We start from the raw sequence: 25,461 nt of genomic DNA on the forward strand, positions 1-25,461 counted from the left end.
GGACATCTAATTACAAATAATAAAGAATCTGATAAAAAGGTTATATTGGTTTTTTTTAAAATGGCCCTTTTGATAAGTGCATAAGATGAACAAACATATGATAGATTAGAAGTAATGATCAGTTTCTCTGGATGAGAAAATGCTAAACCATGATTAACCTAAGCCAAGAGTCAAGTGACTACTGAAGTATTTTTCTCATGCAGTGGATCATATAGTGCCCGAGTTTGCGGAGAGGGGCGGCATATAAATCCAATAAATCTAAATCTTATAATTTGGATAAATGTGCTTTGGTTAATGTTCACAGTATTTGTTTGATGATCTCTTGATTTGCAAATTGCAGCTTCAAAGATGATTTTTTACCTTGCGAGTGTCAAAAGGACATTTCTTAATGGCATAACCAAATAATCTTAGGAAAGTACATTAAAAATCCTTCTGTATTGCATTTTAGCAATTCTAAGATTGTGCCCTCCTCAAATTGAGGAAAGGAGAAATATTAATCATGCAATCTCCCCTAATATTAGACTGGATCTGGAGGCATATTCTACCCATATCTTTTTAGTTATCTTTCCTTCAGTTAGCTAGCACTTCTATTACTCATATTACTGTCTAACCTTCAAAAATATTGAATGATATATGACCACCAAGGGAAGCATAGATTACAACTGTTATTTTGAATCCCCAATACTAAGATGAGGAATGAATGTGAACATGCTGTTTTAGAATAACATCTCATCTAGCAGGAAGACATATAAAAAAGATTCAAAATTATTGTTAAAGATTTCATGGTCAATTGCAGAGGAAGCCAGCCAATGACCAATTACAGTTTTCAAACTCTTATGATAATACAGATAGTCCTCCACTTACAACTGTTCGTTTAGTGATGATTCAAAGTTTCAACTGCACTGAAAAAAAGCTATTTACAATCACTCATGGTCACACAATTAAAATTTAGACACTGAGTTAACTTACTGGTATTTATGACGATTGTAGTATCTCTGGGTCACATTATCACTTTTTAAAATTTTCTGACAAGCAAAGTCAGTGGGGTTCTACTTAACAATGGTGGAGCAAAACTCAGTGAACAAATGTCTCGCGCAGTGACAAGAATTTTGGACTCAATCATGGCTGAAAGTCAAGGACTATCCATATTTGAAGAAACATTGCATAAGCCTGCTTATCATCCCCATCAAACTCCCTGGGACCAATTTGTCCAAACTATGAACCCCGATCTTCATTTGCGTTCAACTAAATCAAGGACTGGTTTATCATTTTGTTAATACCAAAGACGGAATTTTGTATGCCGCCTGCTCTCCCCAAAGACTGTAGCTCTTTGGCTCACAAAAGGATGCACACAACTGCGTTCATCTCTGCATCGCAAGAACAACAGCATCTTAAATAACGTCTCTAAAATCCAACCCATAAAAGATGCTGGGCGAAAGCGTAGCTGAGTTTCAGCTCACCTGCCGGGACGACTTTAGGACACGAACTTCCCTTAGTTATCAAGTAGCGACCTGCAGACATTTTTTTTCCTCTCCAAAACGTCAAATGATTTGTCAAAAGTTCTATTTCCCCTCCTCAGTGAGGTAGATGTCAATTTGGAGGAAAAGGAGCACACAAGAGAAAGAGAGAGAGAGAAAGAGAGAGGGGTTAGTGGTGTTAACCCATGCCTTCTAATATTTCATACAGGGATATGAAATAAGACCTCTTCAAGTCAGTTAGTGCCCGTTGGCCTTAAAACTACTCCCTTGCTTGGGCATGCCAAGCCTAGTTGGAGTTAGGTTAGTAGTTAGACTATGTTACGGAGGCTTCTTAGGTCATGTGCCAAGCCTTCAGTTCGCTTCAGCAATCCTGGAGGATGCAGAGAGTAGTGGCTGCCGGGGGCTGCGATAAATTGCACTTCTCGAAGGCGACAGGCTTGCCTAGGTAGTCAATGCACAAGGCGCTTCGTGTCCGCATTCCTTCTCCACATGTTTGGGAACAGGGGGACCAGGGTCCCATCTGCCAGATGGGGCAAGGAAGACCGCTGCATGGTTTTATGTCCTCGGGCTTGAGGTCCCTGTCACAGGTGGATGACGGCTGCCCTTCCACATCCAGACATCCCACTGCTCTCCTTTGCCAACCCGAGCTACAGGTTTTGGAGCACTCTGACCAATCTCCCAGAACCCACTGTGAGGTCAGCAAGGGCTTGATCATGTTGGCCAGGCTTTTCTCCTTGATCTTCTGCTTGCTGAATTGGAGGTCCTTGGGGATAAAAAAGGTATATTTCACCTTGGCCGGAGGGAATGCCTTGGGGAGGAACATCTCACTGGAAACGGTCAAGACCTGAACCACAATGGATTCGGGGAGCTGCTGGTAACTCTGGAGGCGTTCCAGGGTGGTCAGGGAGCCGCTATACCTCAAGACAGTCCCTTTGACAAAAATGTCTTGTTCTATAGCTGAGACGGTGAAGTTTCCATTCAGTAGGTATTTCCCATCCAGGGTCCTCAGTGCTAAATAATTTCCATCATGCCTTACTCCTCGTCGGCTGTGTTGCTTGATATCAATGTTGGTTGCCCCTGCTGGAATGGTGACAACGTCGTTGTAGCCAAACCTATAGATATGAGAGAAATGGGTTGTTATCTTCAGCTAAACAACATTGTGAACAAAAAGTCTGCTGAAGAACAGCATGTATCGCTCAGGGGTGGTGTTCCGTCCCAGTGCCAAGCCCCCCAGAAATCAGATGAACACCAACATATTAACTAATAAAGCCTTTTAATATTTACAAAAGTCTCAGTCTTTTAAAGTCTTTTCCAAAGGGGAATAAAGTCTAGCAAAATCTTATCAGCTGGCCAGAATCCCAGAAAGAAGATAAACGAGGCAATATTTTAAGAGCGAAGATGTCAGAAGGTGGCTGGAAGGCCGGAGCTAATTAAGAAAGCCAAGAATGTGTTCTTTTAAACACCAGCTGAAAACACAGGAGCGGAAGCTAGATGTCTGAATTGAACGACGTTGTTCTTTGCACTGAAGTGACGCTTGACTCCATCTTTAATAGTCTGAGGGTGTGGCCCAATAGTCAGCAGTGCTACTCACAAGTGAACCTCCTCCTAGAAAACCACTCATGCCTCCTAGAGGCCCTGCACACTCTAGCATCCAGAAGAGGCTCCTCCTCTTCTCCTGAGTCACACATCTCAGGATGTGCTGAAGGCCTTGGTTGTTCTCCAGCCTCTGACACCACGTCCCCTTCACTGTCAGTCTCAGGTGCCAGGAACACAAGATGCCTGTACCTCGTCTCCACTGTCTCAGCGTCCTCTGGGTCCATGACTAATTGTACCAGACATGAGCGTGCCACAACAGGGGGGGTTCCACTTACCTACACCACTGGTTCACATCGTGACATTTTGTGCAAACATGCACACTCCACTTGCATGTGCATCCCCTAGTGAAATTTTGCTTCTGAGCATGCTCAGTAGCTGGAATCAGCCTGTAACACAGCTGAGGAGCTGTTCAGCTGTGCTTTGGGCGAAGAAATAAAGGTAAGTATTAAACTGGGAGTGAGCGGGAGGCATAGTTCCCTCTAAGCTGAGCAGTGAGCAATCGCTCACTTAAAAATCATCATCAACTCAGAGTTTTACAAACCTGCCCAGAAGCCGAGAGGGAAAGAGTGAGAGGGAAGGAGAGAGAGAGGAAGAGAGGAAGAGAGAGAAATAGATAGAAAAAGAGAGGAAGGAAAAGAGAAAGAAAAAGAATGGGAGTAAGGAAGAGAGAAAGAAAATCAAAATCTAGTTTGAAACTAGCTCAACTATTTAAGTGGCATTTTGATATTGATAGAGTTGCCCTATTATGAGCTCACTGTTATAGACACACAGTACAGTACAGTACAGTAAGCCCTCACCTATCGCTGGTGTTACGTTCCAGACCCGGCAGCGATCGGGGAAATCCGCGATGGGGAATTAATCGACTGATAGTACTTATTTAAGTATTTATATTGTAATTGTTTGGTAAGTTTTCATTGTTTTAAGTGTTTATAAACCCTTCCCACACAGTATTTATTTTAGATACAGTATTTAAATACAGTATTTACAATTTTAGATATATTTTTTTTGAAAAACCTGCCGATCGAGTCCCGTGGGCTGTTTAAATCTGCCGATCGACTTCCTCAGAAACCTACGAACCAGCGAAGATCTGCGAATGATTTTTCTCATTAATATTTCTTGAAAACCCGCGATGAAGTGAAGCCGCAGTAGGTGAAGCGCGATATAGCGAGGGACTACTGTATTTTATTTTGAAATTCTCTGAGGCAAAATAGGGTGGGGGTTTTATTTGTTTGTTTGTTTGTTTGTTTGTTTGTTTATTATTTTTGTGCCGCCCAGTCCCGAAGGGACTGTCGCTCAGACACTATACTTTTCCGCCCACCCCCCAAAAAAATTAGAGGGAACACTGGTGGGAGGGCCCTTTTTAAAGCTTTTTTACTCTCTGCACATGCATAGAAGGCTTTGTGCATGCACAGAGGGTTAAAAAAGAAAATTGCAATGTCTGGGTGGGTAGCATTTCACCCTGGATTGAAAGTGCAAAAACTATTTGGAGAATGTTGAATTCTGCTAATTCCAATGGTCCCTGGAATATTTTTTCCCCTGCATTTTGAGTGTGTGTGTGTTCATCAGAACTCTATACTCAGCTCTAACGGGGCAGTGTGCATTCTTCACCAAGCTTTGCAAAACATTTGTGGAGTTCTCTTACTTGGATTTGTTGAGTGAGCCGGATATTTTTCTACAAGTTGAGGAGTTCCCACCACAAACTCCACATTTGTCTAGTTTCTTGGAAGACCCAATAATATGATCACAGCCAGCCTTGATGCATTGTCCATGCACACAGACAGAGAGCGTATCAGGTGCACATGTTGTTCCATCAATCACCTGATATAAAAAGAAAGGAAGAATAAAATGAAGTCGATCTATCCATTATCATTCTTCAGTGCATTTCTAATGGCTAGAAAGACATTCCTTCAAATATATTTCTTACGGATATTTTTTTTTAGAAACATGGAGAGTGTACGAAGCTAGTGTGGTCAGTGCTTGTTTTACTACTATAATTTCTTTACGCTTCCAATTTTACACCCATGAATATTGATGGATATTTTCATTTACATTTCAAGCATATTCACTCCTCTTTTGGTTATTACTGCTCATAATCTGCATGTTTTTGAAAAGTGTTATTTAATATTGTATCAACAATAATTATACGCCCAACCGACTTATACAGTGGTACCTCTACTTACAAACTTAATTCGTTCTGTGACTGTTCTGTCTGGGTCCCCCCAGACGCCAACACCAACCAAAAAGAGTATTCAGACACACTGGTAAAAAGCAAAGGCAGTTTATATAATTCAAAGCAAACACAGGTAACAAAAACTGTTCTTACAGACAGGAACACTATGAAGCTTCACAGAGGTTTCACGAAGGCCAGGCAATAAAACAGGATTCTTGCTGGCAAAAACAACGCTGGAGATAATAAAACCCACGCCTCCCCCAAGTCTTCCAGACTTCTAGGCCACAAGCCAAGATCAGAGACGCCAAGAATCGAAGCAAGGTCACAGGACTCCCAGTTGATAACTCTCCACAAGACTGTAAGGGCGGGCCTGCCTTTTCAACCCTGCTGAGGAGAACCACACCCAAACCCAGCTGTTGCCAATTCAGGGATGGAAATACCTTTCTAATTGGCCCCGTCTTTGAGCTGCACGTCGCTGCCTCATGTCTATTATAGCCTGTGAGTCTTCATCCAATGAATCCAGGCTACTAGCTGGGGAGAGCCCCCTCTCCAGGGGTCTCAGGCTGCTCTCCCTCCTCCTCTTCCTGATGTTCCTCTCCCCCGTCTTCCTGGTCCTCCCCCTCCTGTTCACTGTCCTCCTCCTCTGGGCATGGATCCGGCAGAGATCCAGCCGGTCCCTGAGGAGCCTCAGGCTGAATCACAACAGTGACCAGGTTCTTAAGTAGAAAAGTTTGTAAGAAGAAGCAATTTTTCCCATATGGATCAATGTAAAAACAAATAATGCATGTGATTGGGGAAACCAAGGGAGGGATTCTCCCTGCCTTTTCCGGTTACAGTTTCGGAGGTTTGTAAGTGGAAAATGGTTCTTGAGAAGAGGCAAAAAAATCTTGAACGCCCAGTTCTTATCTAGAAAAGTTCGTAAGTAGAGGCATTCTTAGGTAGAGGTACCACTGTATCTAACTTCGTACATCTTGTGCTACGAAATTCTCAAACACGTGGCTTTAGGCACATATGGATACGTTTAGATTCTTCTGCACATTTGTAAATGTATAAAATCTATATATAGACCCCCTTCATTTTATAGGAAACATGGTAGAACATAATTGTACTGGTGCCCACACTAACAACAGGGGAATTTGCAAAACTTTTAGTAGGCAAGAGGTTTTGAAATCTGTAAAAATGCGTAAACAGAAATCTTACTTTGTTGTCAAAGACTCTGAATTCATTCCCTCTTTTAACCCGGCAGATTAATTTGCAACGATCTCGAGGAGGCACTGCAGCATACATGGGGACCCATTCTAGGACATTTCCATTCACGTTGGTGAAGTTTTTGCCATGTTCCTCACATTGGTGCTCTCGAAAGCTTATACCTACAATGGAAATGAAAGGAGTCCTTGTGAATGCGGATACACGCACAACGCAAAATCTCGCTTTCAACATTTTCAGGACAGTAATTCGCAGAACTTTTGATCTCCCTTCTCTGACCTGAAAGCAATGCAGCAGCCTAATTGACAGTCTACAGCAGGGGTCCCCAAACCTTTTACACAGGGGGCCAGTTCACTGTCCCTCGGACTGTTGGAGGGCCGGACTATAAAAAAAACCTATGAGCAAATCCCTATGCACACTGCACATACCTTATTTTAAAGTAAAAAACAAAATGGGAATGTACTATTTAGAGGGAGGGAAGAAGTCTGAAATTCATATATGTTTATGTTTTGTTTTTAATTTTCTTTTGTTAACATCTGATTGTAGGTTTTCTTGGCTTATAGAAAAATGTATAAAGAAAGAAGGAAGCACTTTGGCATAATAGTTAATAAGTTAGAATTATAATTGGTGTATTTTTTGAAGGAACATTAAGGAGGGAATTTAATTAAAAGAAAATGAATGTAACTGGATGATAAAAGTAGGGAAAAAAACTTTTGCAACTTTTTTGATGATTGATATTAGTTACTAACAAAATACCACATTTTATTCATAGAAAATTGGATGGAACACTGTGTTGTGTCACTTACCCGTGGGCCTGATAAATGGCCTCAGCGGGCCGCATGTGGCCCGCGGGCCGTAGTTTGGGGACCACTGGTCTACAGAGTTTGTTGGATCTAAGATCCTAACTTCACTAAACAGAATTTGCATTTACCTGGAAATGCATCCATCCAGTGATGGCTCCTACGGGTATGGTCAGGTACGCGGAACCAGTAGAATTTTTTTTTCTTTTTTTCCCTTCTGGGCTCTGCGTTTGTTTTTCCTATCGCACTAAACGAGGTTGAATGTGTATAGTTGTAGAAGAGCTGTGCGTGCGTGTATTTGTGTACCTACACATACAATTTATATAGTAAATAATGTACATTTTTGTGTGCCTGTGTGTAAAATGTATGTACACATATGGTATATATACATAGAATTAAAGAGTATATTTTGGATGTTCAGTAATACTAAAAAGATAGGGAAATTGTATCTCCGAGGCGAGGAGAACCCAGGCACCCTAACTCTAACCCGAACCATTGATGTGATTGACATCAAATTGGCCACTTTTAAGCCAGTCGCATGATCTTTAAGCCACACCCCGGTCACATGATCGTCAAGCCACCCCCACCTGGTCACACGGCCAGCAAGCCACACCCACAAAATAAGCCACACCCACAAAATAAGCCACACCCACAAAATAGGCCACACCCACAAAATATGCCACAGCGTGGTAGTAACAGTTAGGTCCCACAGAGTGGGTCTTCTCCGGGTCCCATCAACTAAACAATGTCGCTTGGCGGGACCCAGGGAAAGAGCCTTCTCTGTGGCGCCCCCAGCCCTCTGGAACCAACTCCCCCCAGAGATTAGAATTGCCCCCACCTTGCCTTTCATTAGCTGCTTAAAACCCACCTCTGTCGCCAGGCATGGGGGAATTGAGATACTCTTTCCCCCTAGGCTTTTACAATTTTATGCATGGTATGTCTGTACGTATGTTTGGTTTTATAATAAGAGTTTTTTAACTGTTTTAGTATTGGATTATTATTATATGCTGTTTTATTGCTGTTGTTAGCCGCCCCGAGTCTGCGGAGAGGGGCGGCATACAAATCAAATAAATAAATAAACAAACAAACAAACAAACAAACACCTACACAGGGAAACTGAGATCTGAGTTTCCCTCTCAGTTGAAAGTTCACATCCCTTGTCCCCACCCACAAACTGGTCATGTTGCCCACTCAGATTGTGCCAGTGTGGCCCCCCTTCCTTCATTTCTGGCCACGGTGGGTGGGCCAAGGTGTCCTTGAATCAATTGAAAGAATGCTTTATGGCTACATCTGTTCTCTCTTGAAATCCCCCTCCCATAAACATCAGGTCTTCTATAGATAATGTGGCAAGACGTTAATTTATCACCAACTTCTGCACCAGCTTGACAGTGGAGGTAAATGCCGATTTTCGGTAAAATATGGTCATGTGACTGCGGGATGCTGCAAATGGCAGTAAAACCTGCTGGGTTAACACAACCTTAATGGTGGCATCGTCACCCTGGGTGTCAAACTGGGGTGGTGGTGGTGGTAAAAATTAACACCACCCTAGCAGATATCCAGTTACTGGGTTATTGATTCATTTCTGCATAAGCCATTTCAGTACAAAATGTCTAACCCTTGATAATGCTATAAAAGAGGAAATTACCAGTTGGGGAGCATTCCTCAATGTTGCACAACTCATATTGCACTCTTTGCCCCTCACAGTATTTGCCCCCATTTTTAGGCACTGGGTTGTCACAGTCTCTGTAAGAGAAATGCACCCCTCCGCCACACGTCCTGGAACATGGTCCCCAGGAGCTCCAGGGGCCCCAGTTTCCATCCACAGCAAGCTGCAAGACACAAATGGTTGGATTATGACTTATAATGTGAGACGTCACTGAGAGACTCGTCTTCTCCCCATGAAACATACGAAGGCAACAGGGGGGGAAAGCCTGATCCCCTCTACCCTCTGGTGAAGGAGCAGTAAAATACTCTGCTTTGCTTCAACTATTGCAGAAGTTGTCTTAGAAAAAGAGAGAGAAGGACACCTCTGGTTCCTGGAAGGGGATGAAAGTATAGAATCCAGAGATGCTGTTCTCTGCTTTGGATGAAGAGCCAGTTGGGTCTACGGTTGAAGGTACCCGGCTAGAAACCAAAAGACTGTGAGTTCTAGTCCCTGCCTTAAGCATGAAAGGCAACTGGGTAACTTTGGGCCAATCACTGGGACATTGTGAGTTCTAGTCCCTGCCTTAGGCATGAAAGGCAACTGGGCCAATCACTGGGACATTGTGAGTTCTAGTCCCTGCCTTAAGCATGAAAGGCAACTGGGTAACTTTGGGCCAATCACTGGGACATTGTGAGTTCTAGTCATGCCTTAGGCATGAAAGACAACTGGGCCAATCACTGGGACATTGTGAGTTCTAGTCCCTGCCTTAGGCATGAAAGGCAACTGGGCCAATCAGAAAATACTACGTTTGCTCTGGGCTGCCAAAGCCTCCTTAAGCAGTAACGAAAGGCTCCTCTGGCAGCCCAGAAAAGCCCGAGATGGCCGGGATTAAAGGGGGAATGTCGGGCCTTCATGCCGCTCTCCAATTTCCTGGGAAATTTTTCGGGGCTTGGGTTCTTAAATAGAAAATGGTTCTTAAGTAGAGGCAAAAAAATCTTAAACACTCGGTTCTTATCTAGAAAAGTTCTTAAGTAGAGGCGTTCTTAAGTAGAGGTACCACTGTAATTATTCTTCACATGCTATTTCTATCTTATTAGAGATAGGTGGTCCACATTATATCTCCCTCTAAGATTACCTTGGGCATCACTGTGTCTTGTGCCACACAGTGGCTCTCCAAACACATTTTCCCTGGCCCACAGGGTGTCCCGTCAGCCCAGGGCAAGCTACCATTTTTGGTGTGGCAGAGTTGCTCTCCGGTTTCCAACTTGCACCAAAGCTGGGAGCAGACACCTTCCTGGGTGGCATTGGGGCAGTGTCGGAACTCTTTGCCAAATATTTGCTGACACTGCTGGTCTAGGTTATACAACGGTATTTGGCCTGGAAGGTCAGTTGGTAGAGCGATAGGTTGGGCTGGTTCATCAAGCAGGCAGTTACCTGGTGGAAAAGTACAAAGATTGTCTCAAAGCATGCATTAGCCTTTCAGCTAAATTTCATTTTTAGCATCAATTTGCACTAGCCAGAGATTAGAACTGGCCCTACCCTCCTTGCCTTTCACAAACTTCTCAAAACCCACTTCTGTCGTCAGGTAGGGGGAAATTGATTCTCCTGGGCTGTTCCGCTTTATGTATGGCCTGTATGAGATGTATGATTGTTTTTTATATTAAGGGTCTTAAATCTGTTTTAATTTTTGGATTTGTATTGTTATTCATTGTAAGCCACTCCGAGTCTCCAGAGAGGGGCGGCATACAAATCAAATAATAAATAAACAATAAACAAACAAACAAACAAACAATCTGTAAAGTGTTCTTTGAAATGAAGGTACTATTTCTCCAAAAATCATATTTAATTTATTGGAGGTTTAAAGTGACATGCTCCTTTGCTCGAATGCAAAACTGACTTGCGAAAATTCAGCCCAGCTTGGCCTGCATTAGATTTGGTGTTAAAATTGGCGCTTTCAAACGTAAACCTGATCCTGTTTGCAAGGGTTGAAACTTATCGCACAAACATTGTCAAATGAGCTCAGCATGATTATAGAAAAAGATAGGTAGATGATAGATAAATAGATAGATAAATAGATAGATAGATAGATAGATAGATAGATAGATAGATAGATAGATAGATAGATAGATAGATAGATAGATGTGTGTGTGTGTGTGTATGTGTATGCAGTGATGGGCTATCAAAAATTTTACTGCCACCCTGTTTATTTTGTGGATGTGGCTTGATGGCCATGTGACCGGGTAGAAGTGGCTTGTCGGCCATGTGACTGGGGGCAGTGGCTTGACAATCATGTGACCAGGGGGGACCAGGGGGGACTAGGTGGGAGTGGCTTATAACCAAGATAGGTTTTCAAATATATGCTTGGATTCTTTTTCAGTTGATTAAGTCACATTATTTGAATAGCCACAAAAAAGGACAAATGATAGACAGCATTATTGGTTGAGGACCACAGTAACATACATACATCTATCTATCTATCTATCTATCTATCTATCTATCTATCTATCTATCTATCTATCTATCTATCTATCTATCTATCTATCTATCTATCATTTAAATCTATCTATCTATCTATCATTTAAATCTATCTATCTATCTATCTATCTCTCTATCTATCTATCTATCTATCTATCTATCTATCTATCTATCTATCTATCTATCTATCTATCAGGATATGTACCATGTCCTCCATCCAGGAAATCTGTGATATACATGGCACTGCAGGGGGACCAAGGCAGAGTCTTGTTTAAATGAATAAACAAGGGAGCCATCATGTGATGTTTTCCTAATGTCCCGAAGACCTTTTCGCAGCTCTTGGAGTCATCGTGAGGCATGCTGAGCACGTGCCCTGCAAAGAAAAAGAAAAAAAAAGGATGGTTAGAGCATAGACCAGTGATGGCGAACCTTTTTTGATTCGTGTGCCAAAAGGATGTCTGTGGGTGTGCTAGCATGCGGGCCTTAATGAAGCCTGATAGGTGAATAAAATGCCCAAACAGGCAAACCGGAAGTTCAGAAAAACAGACTTCCGGTTTGCCCATCGTGCTGTTTTTTGCACTCTGGGGTTTCAGGAAGTTTCCCTGAACCCTCTGGAGTACAAAAAATAGCACAACGGCAAACCAGAAGGGCATTTTTCCAAACTTCCGGTTTGTCCGTTGGGTTTTTTTTTTTTGCCTCCGGGACTTCAGGGAAGTTCAGGGAAGTCCCGAAGTTTCCCTGAAGTGGCATGAAGGGCGTAACAGCCTTTCCCAAAGCTGAAAATCAGCTGGACAGCACACACACGCGCACTGGAACAAAGTCTCACGTGCCCTCCGATATGGCTTCGTGCGCCACCTGTGGCACACATGCCATAGGTTTGCCATCACGGGCATAGAGCATAGAATAATAGGATTGGAGAGGACCTTAAAGGTCTTCTAGTCCAACCCCTTGCTCAAGCAGGTGTGTGTATGTGTGTGTATGAATTAAATCTGGTTGCATAGTTCTACTTATCTATATTACAAGGAGATGTGTTTGTGTACACACAAACACCAAGTTTTATGTTATTTGGGAATATTATGTCATTTTGGTGCCAGTGGATTCTCCACATTTCATCATAGAAAGCGATTTAACGTAGCATTTTTAGGAGATAATATTTGTAGCTCAATCGGGTAATGAATTTATTTATTTTATTTAATTTATTTATTATTTAGATTTGTATGCCGCCCCTCTCCGCAAGAAAACTACCAAGCCCAGAGACTTCACAGTTCAACCCCGAGCTACCAATATTCTCTTCTAAAAGATGATAGATGCACTGATCAATGTGTCAATGCATTGACAACGTTACCTGGTTGAGTAATGAAATGTCTGCAGAAAAGCCACCTAGCTCAGGGAGTATCAACAAGCCCACCTATCGTCCTTTCTTTAAGGTCCAATCTTGAGAATGCCACCTACAATATTAGGGTAGCTTATCTGCAAGGCAGATGTTGATTTTGATACAAATGATGACAGACTCCCCATCAGGATAGGCGTGGTAGCTACCTAGTTCATGGGCCAAGGTGTAAGCTGCTTGGAGGCCCTCATCTTCTATCACAGAGCAGCTTTTGCTTGGATTACACATGGTGCCAGTCTCAGCCACTCCAAGGGTTCTGCAGGTTTGATGTCCACAGAAATCCTGTGATTGAGAAGGATAAGACGGAAATAATATGAATGCTGAGTTACAAAGGGATGGTTCGCCCATTCTTCTACCACAGTGATTTTCAACCTTTTTTGAGCCACGGCACATTTTTTACATTTACAAAACCATGGGGCACATTGAGGGGAGGGGGGCGGCTAAAAAAAGTTTGGACAAAAAAATTCTCTCTTCCTTTCGCTCTATTTCTCTCTCCCTCTTTCTCTCCCTCTTTTTTTCTCTCTCCATCCCTTTCTTTCTCTCTTCCTTCTTTCCTCTTTTTTGCTCTTTCTCTCTACCTCCCTACCTCCCTCTATGTCTTTCTCTCTCCCACCTTCCCTCCCCCTCTCCCTCTTTCTTTCTCTTGCTCTCCCTCTTGCTTTCTTTCTCTCTTGTTCTCTTTCTCTCTCTTTCTTTCTCTCTCTCTCTTTCTTGCTTTCTCTCTTGTTTTCTTTCTCTCTCTCTTGCTCTTTCTTTCTTTCTCTCTCTCTCTTTCTTTCTCTTGTTTTCTTTCTCTCTCTGAGCTTCGCGACACACCTGACCATGTCTCGCGGCACACTAGTGTGCCACGGCACACTGGTTGAAAAACACTGTTCTACCAGATCATCTTCAATATGTCCCTCGGACAACCTTCACCTAAATACCTGTCTTGTCAGCAGGATTGCAGTGTCATAATGTTCTGGATGACGGTCACTTGGAGGGTTGAAGAACTGTTGCCAATTACAGAAGTTCCTCAGCATCAGACCGCCATTGTCCGATACTTCCGGTCCATCTTTTTCATCTTCCACTACCAAGACCTTCACCACCACCAGGTTGATAGAATTCTTCAGGCTGGGGTGCTTGTAGATTTGAGCAGCCACAGACATTAAGGTGAGGATATGATTCTGAAAAACCCACCAAAGGCATGGAATAAATCAAGTGGTATTTCTAAAAACAGAACTACAGTGGTACCTCTACTTACAAACTTAATTCGTTCCGTAACAAGGTTCTTAAGTAGAAAAGTTTGTAAGAAGAAGTAATTTTCCCCATAGGAATCAATGTAATGCGGGCGACTGGGGAAACCACAGGGAGGATGGAGGCCCTGTTTCCTCCCAGGAGATTACTAGAGAGGCCTCATGGAGGCTTCTCCTCGCCTTTTCCGGCCCTGTTTCCTCCCAGGAGAGTCCTAGAGAGGCCTCATGGAGGCTTCTCCCTGCCTTTTCCGTCCCTGTTTCCTCCCAGGAGATTCCTAGAGAGGCCCTCATAGAGGCTTCTTCCCACCTTTTACGGCCCTGTTTTCTCCCAGGAGATTCCTAGAAAGGCCCCATGGAGGTTTTTCCCTGCCTTTTTCGGTTACAGTTTTGGAGGCTCAGGTTTGTAAGTGGAAAATGGTTCTTGAGAAGAGGCAAAAAAAATCTTGAACACTTGATTAATTTGTTACATAGAAGGTCTATTTGTTCACTTTTGTAGTCAAGCGACCTGTCAATGTGTCCTTTTATCTAGTTTGCGGATTTATTAAGCTATCTAATTTGATTTTGTATGTTTGGAAAATTATCTTCTGTTTGTATAGCTGCTAAAGTAATATATATTATTTAATGTTGTATCAATATGTGGTGTAGTATAACTGTGTTTACTTGCAAGAGCAAAACAATCTATCCTTTCATAACCACCAAGACTGCAAAACAAAGCAGAGGAGATACTTATATCGCTGGTTGATGTCCTGGTCTAATTAAATTCATAAGGCAACCATGATGAAATCTCATTTAATTAAGGCTATAATCCCTAAATCAGTTTCACTACACTGAGAAAAAAACCCCTCCCTATCTTTATTTCCCAGGCAGTAGCCATGCCCCCATCATCTCACAAACAAAGCTGTTTGTATTGCATCTTGGAAACTTATCACATAGCACCGAGCTCAAGCAGAAGTGATCGAAAGAACAATAATTAACAACAATCCAAGTAAATTATGTTAGGAAATTGGACCCCTGTGTGCTGTGAGTGAAGCAAATGTCACACTGATGGGTTATAAAATCCATGTTGACCTGGTCGTACTTTGTTTTGTTTTAACAACTCTAAGAAGATAATTATAAAATATAATTGTCAGAGTTATTTTGAATTTGCGATAGAAACGTTGCGGATACCAGGCACTAGGTAGTTTTCTCAATAAAGATAAGACAGCAGGAGTTCTTTCTTGAGAAGGCTCTTTTACTACTGTAGTATCAAAATATTTACTCTTCACTATATTACAGAACAAATCACCAACCAACCACTATCGTTTAAAAACAAAACAAAAAAACATTCTAACATTTATAATTTACTTATATAGTACACGTAGGTGGGGAAGGAGAAAAGAGAAAAGGCAGAGGGTTGGGGAAGAAGGGAAAGAGATATAAAGGGAAGGGGGATAGGAAATTGGAGCAAAAGAGGAGTAGTAAGAAGAGCGTAGAGGGCCAGCGTTAGAGCTGGGGCTTTCACGCTTTGCGGCCTGTGGTATAAGCACATAGGTGGTGTAGATTTCCCTAAAGTTTTTATCCATATGTTTTTGATGTAATTGTTAGTGCCAACACGTATCAGTGGTTTAAGGGTTTGTTCATTCAGTTTCTTTGTAATTTAAAGTTCGTGTCAATCGATGTTTACAATTTTATCGTTTCAATTTGATATTATGATTTGTGACGTAGATTGCTAGTTTTACAAGTTGTTTTTGTTGGATATTTTTCTTGATGAATAATTTTTAAGTAATTTCTTTTTTTTAACCAATGGTACCGTTTGTCTCATGCTTTATAGAAATCTGTCTCATCCTTGTTTTGCAATTCCATTGTTAGCTTGGACATTTCTGCACATTCCATTATTTTAATCAAAAGGGATAGAACGGTTGGGTTTTTTTCCTGTTTCCAGAATTGTGCATATAGAATCCTTGCAGCTGTAATAATGTGAATTATAATATATCTGTTTTCTTTACTAAAGTTTTGTCTTACGATTCCTAATAAAAATAGTTCGGGTTTTGCAAACCACACTGTACTAAATCACTAAACCAAACCATCAAACCAGACCACATCCATACAAAAGGTGTATTACGTTATATACATGTACTGACCAATCAGATCATAGAACAGATTGCATCATTCTGCTGAAGCACCATGACTTAGCATTCACTTTACTTCCACTGTACTTATAATATTACTTCGGGTTTATATCCTGACAATAATCTTGTTTCCAAAGAGATCCTACGTTCTTGCTGATAGCTGAGCAACTGAACATTCTTAATCATGCACACCTATTGCTACAGAAAGTGGCCCTTTTATCAGTAAATTGGATTAACCCAGCTAATTCCAGGCACTGTAGGTTTTATAGTTGCACTGCAGAGCACATAATAATCCAATAATAATCCAATAGTAAGACCACACTTATAATACTATTCTAAGAATACTACCGCCCGTCTTTTGTCTTTTATCATTACTTTTTATCATTACTTTTTCTAATGTTATGTTTATACAAACTGCCATGCTATAATTGTTTGACAAATATAGATAAGATAAGATAAGATAAGATAAGATAAATACTGCATCCAGTTTTGGTCACCACGCTATAAAAAAGATGTTGAGATGTTGGAAAGAGTGCAGAGAAGAGCAACCAAGATGATCATGAGACTGGGGGCTAAAGCATAGGATGAATGGTTGCATGGCTTATCTAGTGAAGAGAAGGAGCAGGGGAGACATGATAGCAGTTTTCCAGTACAGTGGTACCTCTACTTAAGAACTTAATTCGTTCTGTGACCAGGTAGAAACGTTCTTAAGTAGAAGCAATTTTTCCCATAGGAATCATTGTAAAAGCAAATAATGCGTGCAAAACCATTAGGAAAGAAATAAAAGCTCGGAATTTGGGTGGGAGGAGGAGGAAGAAGAGAAGGAGGACAGTTGCTGCAAAAGGAAGAAGATGAGGTGAGTGCCCCTTTTGCCTTTCCGCACCCAGACGCTCTGGGAGGTAACCTCGCGCCGGGTGTATAGGAGGCAGCATGGGGGAGTCATCACAGCGAAGTGGTTTATTCCCTCTCTAAGTGCCCAGAGAAAGGAAAACGCTCCATTCACTCTGGGCTGCCAAAGCCTCCTTACGCGCCACCAAAAGGCTGCTCTGGCAGCTCAGAAAAGCCCGAGATGGCCGGGATTAAAGGGGGAATGGCAGGAAACTGACCAGGCCTTCGTGCCGCTCTTAAATTCCCTGGGAAAATTTTCCAGGCTCGGGTTCTTAAGTAGGAAATGGTTCTTAAGTAGAGGCAAAAAAATCTTGAGCACCCGGTTCTTATCTAGAAAAGTTCATAATTAGAGGCGTTCTTAAGAGGTACCACTGTATTTGAGGGGCTGCCACAGAGAGGACAGGGGTCAACCTGTTTTCCAAAGCACCCAAGGGCGGAATGATGGATGGAAACTGAACAAGGAAATAAGGAGAATTTTTTCTGACAGTGAGAGCAACCAAAAGATGGAATAGAAGTTGCCTTCAGCAGTTGTGGGAGCTTCATCACTGGAAGCTGTTGAGAAGAGACAAGACTGCCATCATTTAGAAATGGTTTGGGGTCTCCTGCTTGGGTGGTGGGTTGGACTAGATGACCTACAAGTCCCCTTCTAACTCTGTTCATCTGTATCCTTGGTTGGAATTGAGCAGATCCTGGACATTGTAGGCCTCCAGAGAAGCGATCTACTGAATCAAATCAGCAACGGACTTTGGACAGCTAATTTGTGACAATTGCAGCAAAGCTTCTTACAGGGAACACTATAAAAAGTGCTGAATCGAGTGCAGTGTGTGGGAGTCACATGACATGATGTACTTGTGAATGGAAAAACATTTTTTGTCCAGGGTATTTGCGTGAGCTCTCAAGGGTTTACATCACTGAACCTTCTGTTTGGGTGAAGAAGATGGAAGCGAGATGACTTCATAGGTCAGACACTTCAGCTATGTATAAGGCTGATGTTAACATCTTATCAGTGAGTCACAGTTCCAGCCTGGCTTGGCACGAACTCGTGAGACAAAAATGCAATGGGTTACACAACAGATAAAAATATTGGGAAACAGCAAGAAGCCCCTTTATGCTCTGGCATCATTTGCCCGTTGAAATTTTTGGCACCTCGGACACGTCACCATTACTTAAATTAAGTTGCACAAGTGAGATTTAAGGGCACCTAGAAAAAAATATCTCCTTTACTAATTGTTCAACCTTTACCCTATCAACAGCAAATAGTCAATCTGGTTTACTAACCAAACAATGTACAGTGGTACCCCCACTTACGAATTTAATTCATTCCGTGACCAGGTTCGTAAGTAGAAACGTTTGTAAGAAGCAGCAATTTTTTCCATAGGAATCAATGTAAAAACAAATAATATGTGCGATTGGGGAAACCACAGGGAGGGTGGAGGGTGGTGTTTCCTCCCAGGAGATTCCTAGAGACGCCCCACGGAGGCTTCTCCCGGCTTTTTCCGGCCCTGTTTCCTCCCAAGAGATTCCTAGAGAGGCCCTATGGGGGCTTCTCCCTGCCTTTTACAGCCCTATTTCCTCCCAGGAGAATCCTAGAGAGGCTCCACGGAGGCTTCTCCCTTCCTTTTCTAGTTACGGTTTCAGAGGCTCGGGTTCTTAAGTAGAAAATGGTTCTTGAGAAGAGGCAAAAAAATCTTGAACACCCGGTTCTTATCTAGAAAAGTTTGTAAGTAGAGGCATTTGTAGGTAGAGGTACCAGTGTAATTGCTTTTCTTCTTTTAGATCAGGGGTGTCAAACTCATGGCCTGCAGGCAAAAATGCCCCCACTATGGCCCTGCCCACTCAGCAACTGGTCAGAGAACCCCTTTGCTAAAAATTTTAAAGCCCACCCCTGGGGAAAGGCAGATTGCATGATTCCTTTGACAACTGCAGTGATTTGCATAAGAACTGTGGCAAAAATATCATAAAGTGGGGGAAAACTCATTTAACAACTACCTTCTTTAGTAACAGAAAGTTTGGGGTTTGCTTGAGGTCCATAAGTTGAGGACTACCTGTAAAAGCTGTTGTCTTTTTACGTACCCTACAGCCATAGCGATGCACAATAGACTAGAAGGTTGAGCCATAGGCTTCCGGAGAATCGAAAGATGTTCTTACCAAGTAAGGCTTTGATTCAAGTCTAGATTTGTACAAGGCTTGCTCGTAATAGCAATAGCAGTAGCACTTAGATGTATATAGCACTTCACAGTGCTTTACAGCCCTCCCTAAGTGGTTTACAGAGTCAGCATCTTGCCCCAAATAATCTGGGTCCTTGTTTTACCCACCTCAGAAGGCTGGATGGTGGAGTAAACCTTATGCTGGTCAGGATCGAACTCATGACAGTGAGCAATGAGTTAGCCTGCAATATTGCATTCTAACCACTGGGAGGGAGGGAGGGAAGGAGGGAGGGTGGGAAGGAAGGAAGGAAGATAACAACAGCACTTAGACTTATATACCGCTTCACAGTGCTTTTACAGCGCACTCTAAGTGGTTTACAGAGTCAACATATATTTTCCCCAACCTTCTGGGTCCTCATTTTACCCACGTTGGAAGAATGGAAGGTGGAGTCAACCTTGAGACTGGTGAGATTCGAACTGCGAAATTGCAGGCAGCTGGCAGTTAGCAGAAATAGCCTGTAGTACTGCGTTCTAACCACTGCACCACCACAGCTCATCAGTAAAGTTATTAGAATGTAACATTGCATTCTAATCAGTCTTGGTTGATGGCAGCCGGTACCCAAACACATAAAATGTTTCAGAGAGAGATAGAGAAAGGGAGGGGAGAGAAGGGGAAATGGAGGGAAGGAGAGAAAGAGGGAGGGAGAGAGAGAGAAGAAAGCATGCATCCCTGGTGTATTTGGGGAAAGAAAATATAGATCCAAACCAGATGGTGTTTCACACCAAAAGCTAAGTTTAGCACCTGTCCCCAATAAAGACTCTTTGGGGATCAATTTTGAGAACAATTGTGGTTCTCATTAAATCAACGAGCACCATCAGTCATAAAGGTTAAAAAAAGTCCAATTAAACAACAAACTTATAAAACTACTTACCATGTCATATTTTGGCTTGCCTAGTGTTCTGGCGAGCTCTCTGGTAGAATCCTCCCAAAAATGCACAGATACAATTCCAGACACACACACGTTTGAAAATTCAAAACAATGTTCTTTATAATGAAAATTCATCTAAACCAAGCCTTCTTTTGGGATAGCAAAGAGCACTTGTCTCCAAACAAACTGGTAATTTGTACAAGTCCCTTATCAGTTCTGTGATACTTAGCTTGCAGCTGTGAGGCAATTCACAGTCCTTCTTCTTTCACAAAGTGAAACACACTTTGCCCTGGTTTAGTTTCAAAGCGGGGGAAAATCAGCACACAAAAGGTCAAAGTCAGTAAAGCAGTCATGAAACACAACGATCAGATAATCCTCCACAATGGCCAAACAAACAGGCTGCTCTTTATAGCAGCCTCACTAATTACCACAGCCCCACCCAACCACAGGTGGCCTCATTTTCTTTGATAATAATCTCTCAGTTGTTGTTGCCTATGCATCGCTCCCCGCATGCGTGGCTGTATCATTAACTCTTGTTCTGAATCCAAGGAGGAGCTAGAGAATTGATCTCCTTCTGAGCTGTCTGCCCCACTCTCCTCTTCCCTGTCACTCATGTCTTCTTGGTCAGAGGAGCCTTCATCAGCAGATTCCACTGGGGGGGGGGCAAAACAGGCCTGCAGCATGGGGATGTCTCCCCCACATCCACAGTCCTTGGGGCAGGAGCTGGGCCAGAGCTAACCACAACACCTAGAGTGCTTTTTCCACCACCAAGTTCAGTTTCCTTAAAACCCAAACCAAAGAGGCAGGTGGCCAATTCTTCCCATCATTTTCTGGGAATGCCTGTGAAAGCATGTGAAACCTTTCTGAACAATAAAGCCGATTCTCTAGAGCAGGGGTGTCAAACTTGATTTCATTGAGAGCCACTTCAGGGTTGGGTTTGACCTTGGGGGGCTGCTGTAGGTGTGGGCTGGGTAGATGTGGCCAGCTTGAAGTCACTATTGTTAAGAGGGGGGGCACTGTGGTGGCCCGAATGCTCTGCCAGTGAAAAAGGGATTCCCATGGATTCAATTTTTTTTTTTACTACCAGTTCTATGGGCGTGACTTGGCTTGGCTTGACTTAGCGTGGCTTGGTGCAAGGGTAGGCAAAGTTGGCTCTTCTCTGACATGTGGACTCCAACTCCCAGAATTCCTGAGCTAGCATGTTTGGCTCAGGAATTCTGGGAGTTGGAGTCCACAAGTCATAGAAGAGCCAACTTTGCCTACCTCTGGCCACTGGTGGATGTGGCGGGGAAGGATACTGCAAAATATTCCTTCCTTCCACACTCCATGGAAAGGATACTGCAAAATCCCCATGTCCTTCCCATTCCAGGGGAAGGTTACTGCAAAATACTCATTTCCTCCCAATCAGATGGGACAGATTAGATGGGAGAGGGGCCAGTCAGATTCTTACTGATTCTCTGAACTACTTGAAATTTCCGCTACTGATTTTCCAGAACTTGTCAGAACTTGCTGAATGCCACCTCTGGCTCCAGAGCTCTTTTTTCGACTGCAGTGGCCTCCTGCAACCCTCTGCCAGCGAAAATGGAGCTCAGGAGGGCTGATCATAGTCCCCTGAATTTCCTTTCCTCTGGCAGAGGCACTGTGGGCCAGTCCTTTGCTGATTCCAGGGTAGCCTTGCAGGCCAGATCTAAGCACCCCAGGACACTTTTGTCAGAGTTGCCTTTGGAAGCTGCCCTCCCAGACTCAGATACGATATCAGGAACTAGAGACATTTCAGAATGAAGACAATACAGCAGGAATTCTTGAGAAGACTTTTACTTCTTCTTCGTAGCAAAAACTATACAGTAAGATCTCACCTATCGCTGGTGTTACATTCCAGACCCTGCCACGATAGGTGAAATCCGCGATGGGGAATTTATCGACTGATAGTACTTATTTAAGTATTTATATTGTAATTGTTTGGTAAGTTTTCATTGTTTTAACTGTTTATAAACCCTTCCCACACAGTATTTATTTTAGATACAGTATTTAAATACAGTATTTACAATTTTAGATTATTTTTTTTGAAAAACCTGCCGTTCGAGTTCCGCGGGCTGTTTAAATCTGCCGATCGACTTCCTCAGAAACCCGCGAACCAGCGAAGATCCGCGAATGATTTTTCTCATTAATATTTCTTGAAAACCCGCGATAAAGTGAAGCCGCAGTAGGTGAAGCGCGGTATAGCGAGGGACTACTGTACTCTCTATATTTTATTTACATAACACCAACAGTATCTTACTAGATGACACTAACTACAATCATAGATTGTAGAGGACTGAACATAGTCCCCTGAACTTCCTTTCCTCTGGCAGAGGCACTGTAGGCCAGTGCCACCCAACCAATCAAACTAACCATCAACTAGCTACCCATGCCTATGCAAAGGTGCATTACAGTATATACAGTTCTTAACCAATCAGGTCGTACCACATTCTGCTGATCCACCATGACTCAGCATTCCTTTTAATTTACAGTAATTACATTCTACTCCATTGTAACTGGAATATTATCTCAGGTACTGACAACTTTCTGTTACATTAGATTTCGTCCATTTTATTATGAATGAAAATAATTTTAGGAAGAAAAATGGAATGAGGTAAGGCAGAGAGCTTGCTAGCACTAATGCACGGCTGGCGTTTTAGCGCCAGCCGAAATTACCTGCGGGGCCGGAGAGACGCTGCCAGCAGCTCCATGAAGTCCGGACTTCCGGGTTCTTCGTAACCCGGAAGTTCGGCTTTTGGCAGTGCGCCAGGGCGGCGCGCTGCCTGTTGGGTAGGGGGAGGTCTCAGATCGCCCTATTTAAGGGCGATCTGGACAAGACCTCCCCCTTGCTTGGCTTTAAAGCGAACACCCGCCCACCCTCCGCTATCACCAGTGTGTCCTCCTGAGGTCGCCTCGGGGCCGAATAGGAATTTTTTGCGGCCTCCCCTTTAGAGGCGGCCGTTTTTTCGCCTATTCCACACTGAGGGTATGGACTGGATTGGTTAGGGGGTGCGGCGCACTTAGTGGTATAGGCCTCCCTTTGGTCATTGGGGTTTGGCAGGTTAGGGGCGGAAATGGGCAATTAGAAGCAACTGCGCATGCTCCTTTTGGGCATCCTAAAGGGTGATGGACCACCTCTCTCCAGGAACCAGAGGTTTAAACAACGTCGGGGATTGGAGAGAGGATGTCCATGGGAATCACCGGATCCAATTCCCACGGGGATTGGAGGGTGGACTCCTCCCACATGACGAAGGGGCGTGGCCTGGACCCAGGTGAAGGTGGTACCTTCACCTGGGTCAGCAGGGAGTTTTTGCCCAAGGTTGCCAAGGAATGTTATGGCAGGAATTTCCGCCCCGTTAGTTTTGGCCTCTGCAGGTCCTTAGTTTGTTCTGAATTTAAATATTGAAATTGGCGCATGCAAATTTATTTAAATTTATTTAAATTTATTTAAATTTATTTAAATTTATTTAAATTCAATAAATGACCCATTTTTAATCCACAACACGTCTCAGCGTCGTTACTCGGCTTCCGGGGGTAAAGGAAAATGGGCCCAATATACACTTGACTTGCATAGTTTGATTGTCAGACAACAGCACAGTAGATTCCTAAATGTCTTGCCTAATGAAAAGAAAGACTAGGGGAGACACGATACCAGTGTTCTAGTATTTGAAGAGTTATTTTAAAGACAAACACAACAATACACAAGCACGCAATAGATACAAACGCAAGGTAAACCGTTCCAAACTCAATTGCAGAAAATACAACTTCAGCAACAGAGCGGTCAATTCTATTGTTACTTTCCCAAACCAATGATGGGATTCAATTTTTTTTTACTACCAATTCTGCGGGCGTGGCTTGTTGGACATGGCGTGGCTTGGTGGGCGGGAATTGGGGCGCAGGGCAGAACCTGTTGAATTTCACCCCTGGAGAAAACCCAGTTTTCTCTGGAGTAAACAATGATTTTATATATTTATTTTATTTATTTATTGGATTTATATGCCGCCCCTCTCCGAAGACTCGGGGCGGCTAACAGCAATCATAAAACAGCGTACAATAATAATCCAATACTAAAAACGATTAAAAACCCATTAATATAAAATACCAAACATACATACAGACATACCATGCATAAAATTGTAAAGGCCTAGGGGGAAAGGGAATCTCAATTCCCCCATGCCTGGCGGTAGAGGTGGGTTTTAAGTAGCTTACGAAAGGCAAGGAGGGTGGGGGCAATTCTAATCTCTGGGGGGGAGTTGGTTCCAGAGGGCCGGGGCCGCCACAGAGAAGGCTCTTCCCCTTGACAAAGAACTCCATTTGACCAGCAATAGCATGACAACACTTGTGGCTGTCTTTGCAGTCATTAATGGTTTCAATTAGAGACCCAGATTTAAAATCTGTGACCTCCTGCCCAAAGAATTTGATTCAGTGCTGAGCCGAGATGTCTTTCCAACTTTCTTCAATTACCCTTGTACTCATTTAGATCACACAGCCCATCGCTGACAGCTCTCTTTTAAAAAAGGCAACAATGGAAAGCCAGATCACTTTCTCGGAACGCGGTCCACCCCTCCCCCTGTTTGTGTGCCTTATCGTCTTTGACCTAGACTTGTAATCAAATTTAAAATAGTTTCCTTGGTAGATGTCAGCGGCAGTAACAGCAATGAAAAAAGCCTGCTGAGTCAATTCCACCTAAATGCTGGGATTCGGCACAATTTATAATTTCCTGACTACACTCATATCCTTGGCATGCGCTTGGACCACACGATAAACAGAGCGGGAATAATCCACTTGGCGCTTCCTTGATGACAACCCCTTGAGATATTCTGTAGAAGTGCATATGTGGGTTGTTGTTTTTTTTTGCATAGTGATAGGATGCATATTTTGCCTGCACCAAGCTAGAGAAGCGAATGTATTTCCAGTGAATAGACTAGAATTAATAAAACTGGAGAAACCTTATCTCAGGTATATTAGATTAGATTAGATTTATTGGATTTATATGCCGCCCCTCTCCGAAAACTCGGGGCGGCTCACAGCAAGACAAAAACAATACATAATGACAATCCAATACCCACCAATCCAATGACAATTTTAAGCTAAAATTCATAAAAAACAACCCCAGAGTATTAAAACAAATAAACAAAACACGGATACAATCAATCTAATACCAAAACAACATGGGCAAGGGGGAGATGTTTCAGTTCCCCCATGCCTGACGGCAGAGGTGGGTTTTAAGAAGTTTGCAAAATGCAAGGAGGGTGGGGGCAATCCTAATCTCAGGGGGGAGCTGGTTCCAGAGGGTCGGAGCCGCCACAGAGAAGGCTCTTCCCCTGGGTCCCGCCAGACGACATTGTTTAGTCGACGGGACCCAAAGAAGGCCAACTC

General features: G+C 43.0%; 1 protein-coding gene across 1 annotated transcript in view; it reads right to left on the reverse strand.

Moving 5' to 3' along the window:
* Nucleotides 1–437: 437 nt before the first annotated feature.
* Nucleotides 438–25,461, reverse strand: part of ADAMTS8 (ADAM metallopeptidase with thrombospondin type 1 motif 8) — a 39,468-nt gene continuing 14,444 nt past the window's right edge. Inside the window, exons 2-9 of the mRNA XM_070765155.1 lie at nt 13,684–13,923; nt 12,910–13,042; nt 11,576–11,743; nt 10,031–10,329; nt 8,896–9,079; nt 6,445–6,614; nt 4,717–4,892; nt 438–2,590 (exon numbers count right to left, since the gene is read on the reverse strand). Coding sequence (XP_070621256.1) covers nt 1,840–2,590; nt 4,717–4,892; nt 6,445–6,614; nt 8,896–9,079; nt 10,031–10,329; nt 11,576–11,743; nt 12,910–13,042; nt 13,684–13,923 — 2,121 coding nt within the window. The 3' untranslated portion in view covers nt 438–1,839. The remainder of the gene's footprint in view (nt 2,591–4,716; nt 4,893–6,444; nt 6,615–8,895; nt 9,080–10,030; nt 10,330–11,575; nt 11,744–12,909; nt 13,043–13,683; nt 13,924–25,461) is intronic.

The sequence above is a fragment of the Erythrolamprus reginae genome, chromosome 12 (assembly GCF_031021105.1).
Source record: "Erythrolamprus reginae isolate rEryReg1 chromosome 12, rEryReg1.hap1, whole genome shotgun sequence".
In the NCBI taxonomy this organism is placed as follows: domain Eukaryota; kingdom Metazoa; phylum Chordata; class Lepidosauria; order Squamata; family Dipsadidae; genus Erythrolamprus; species Erythrolamprus reginae.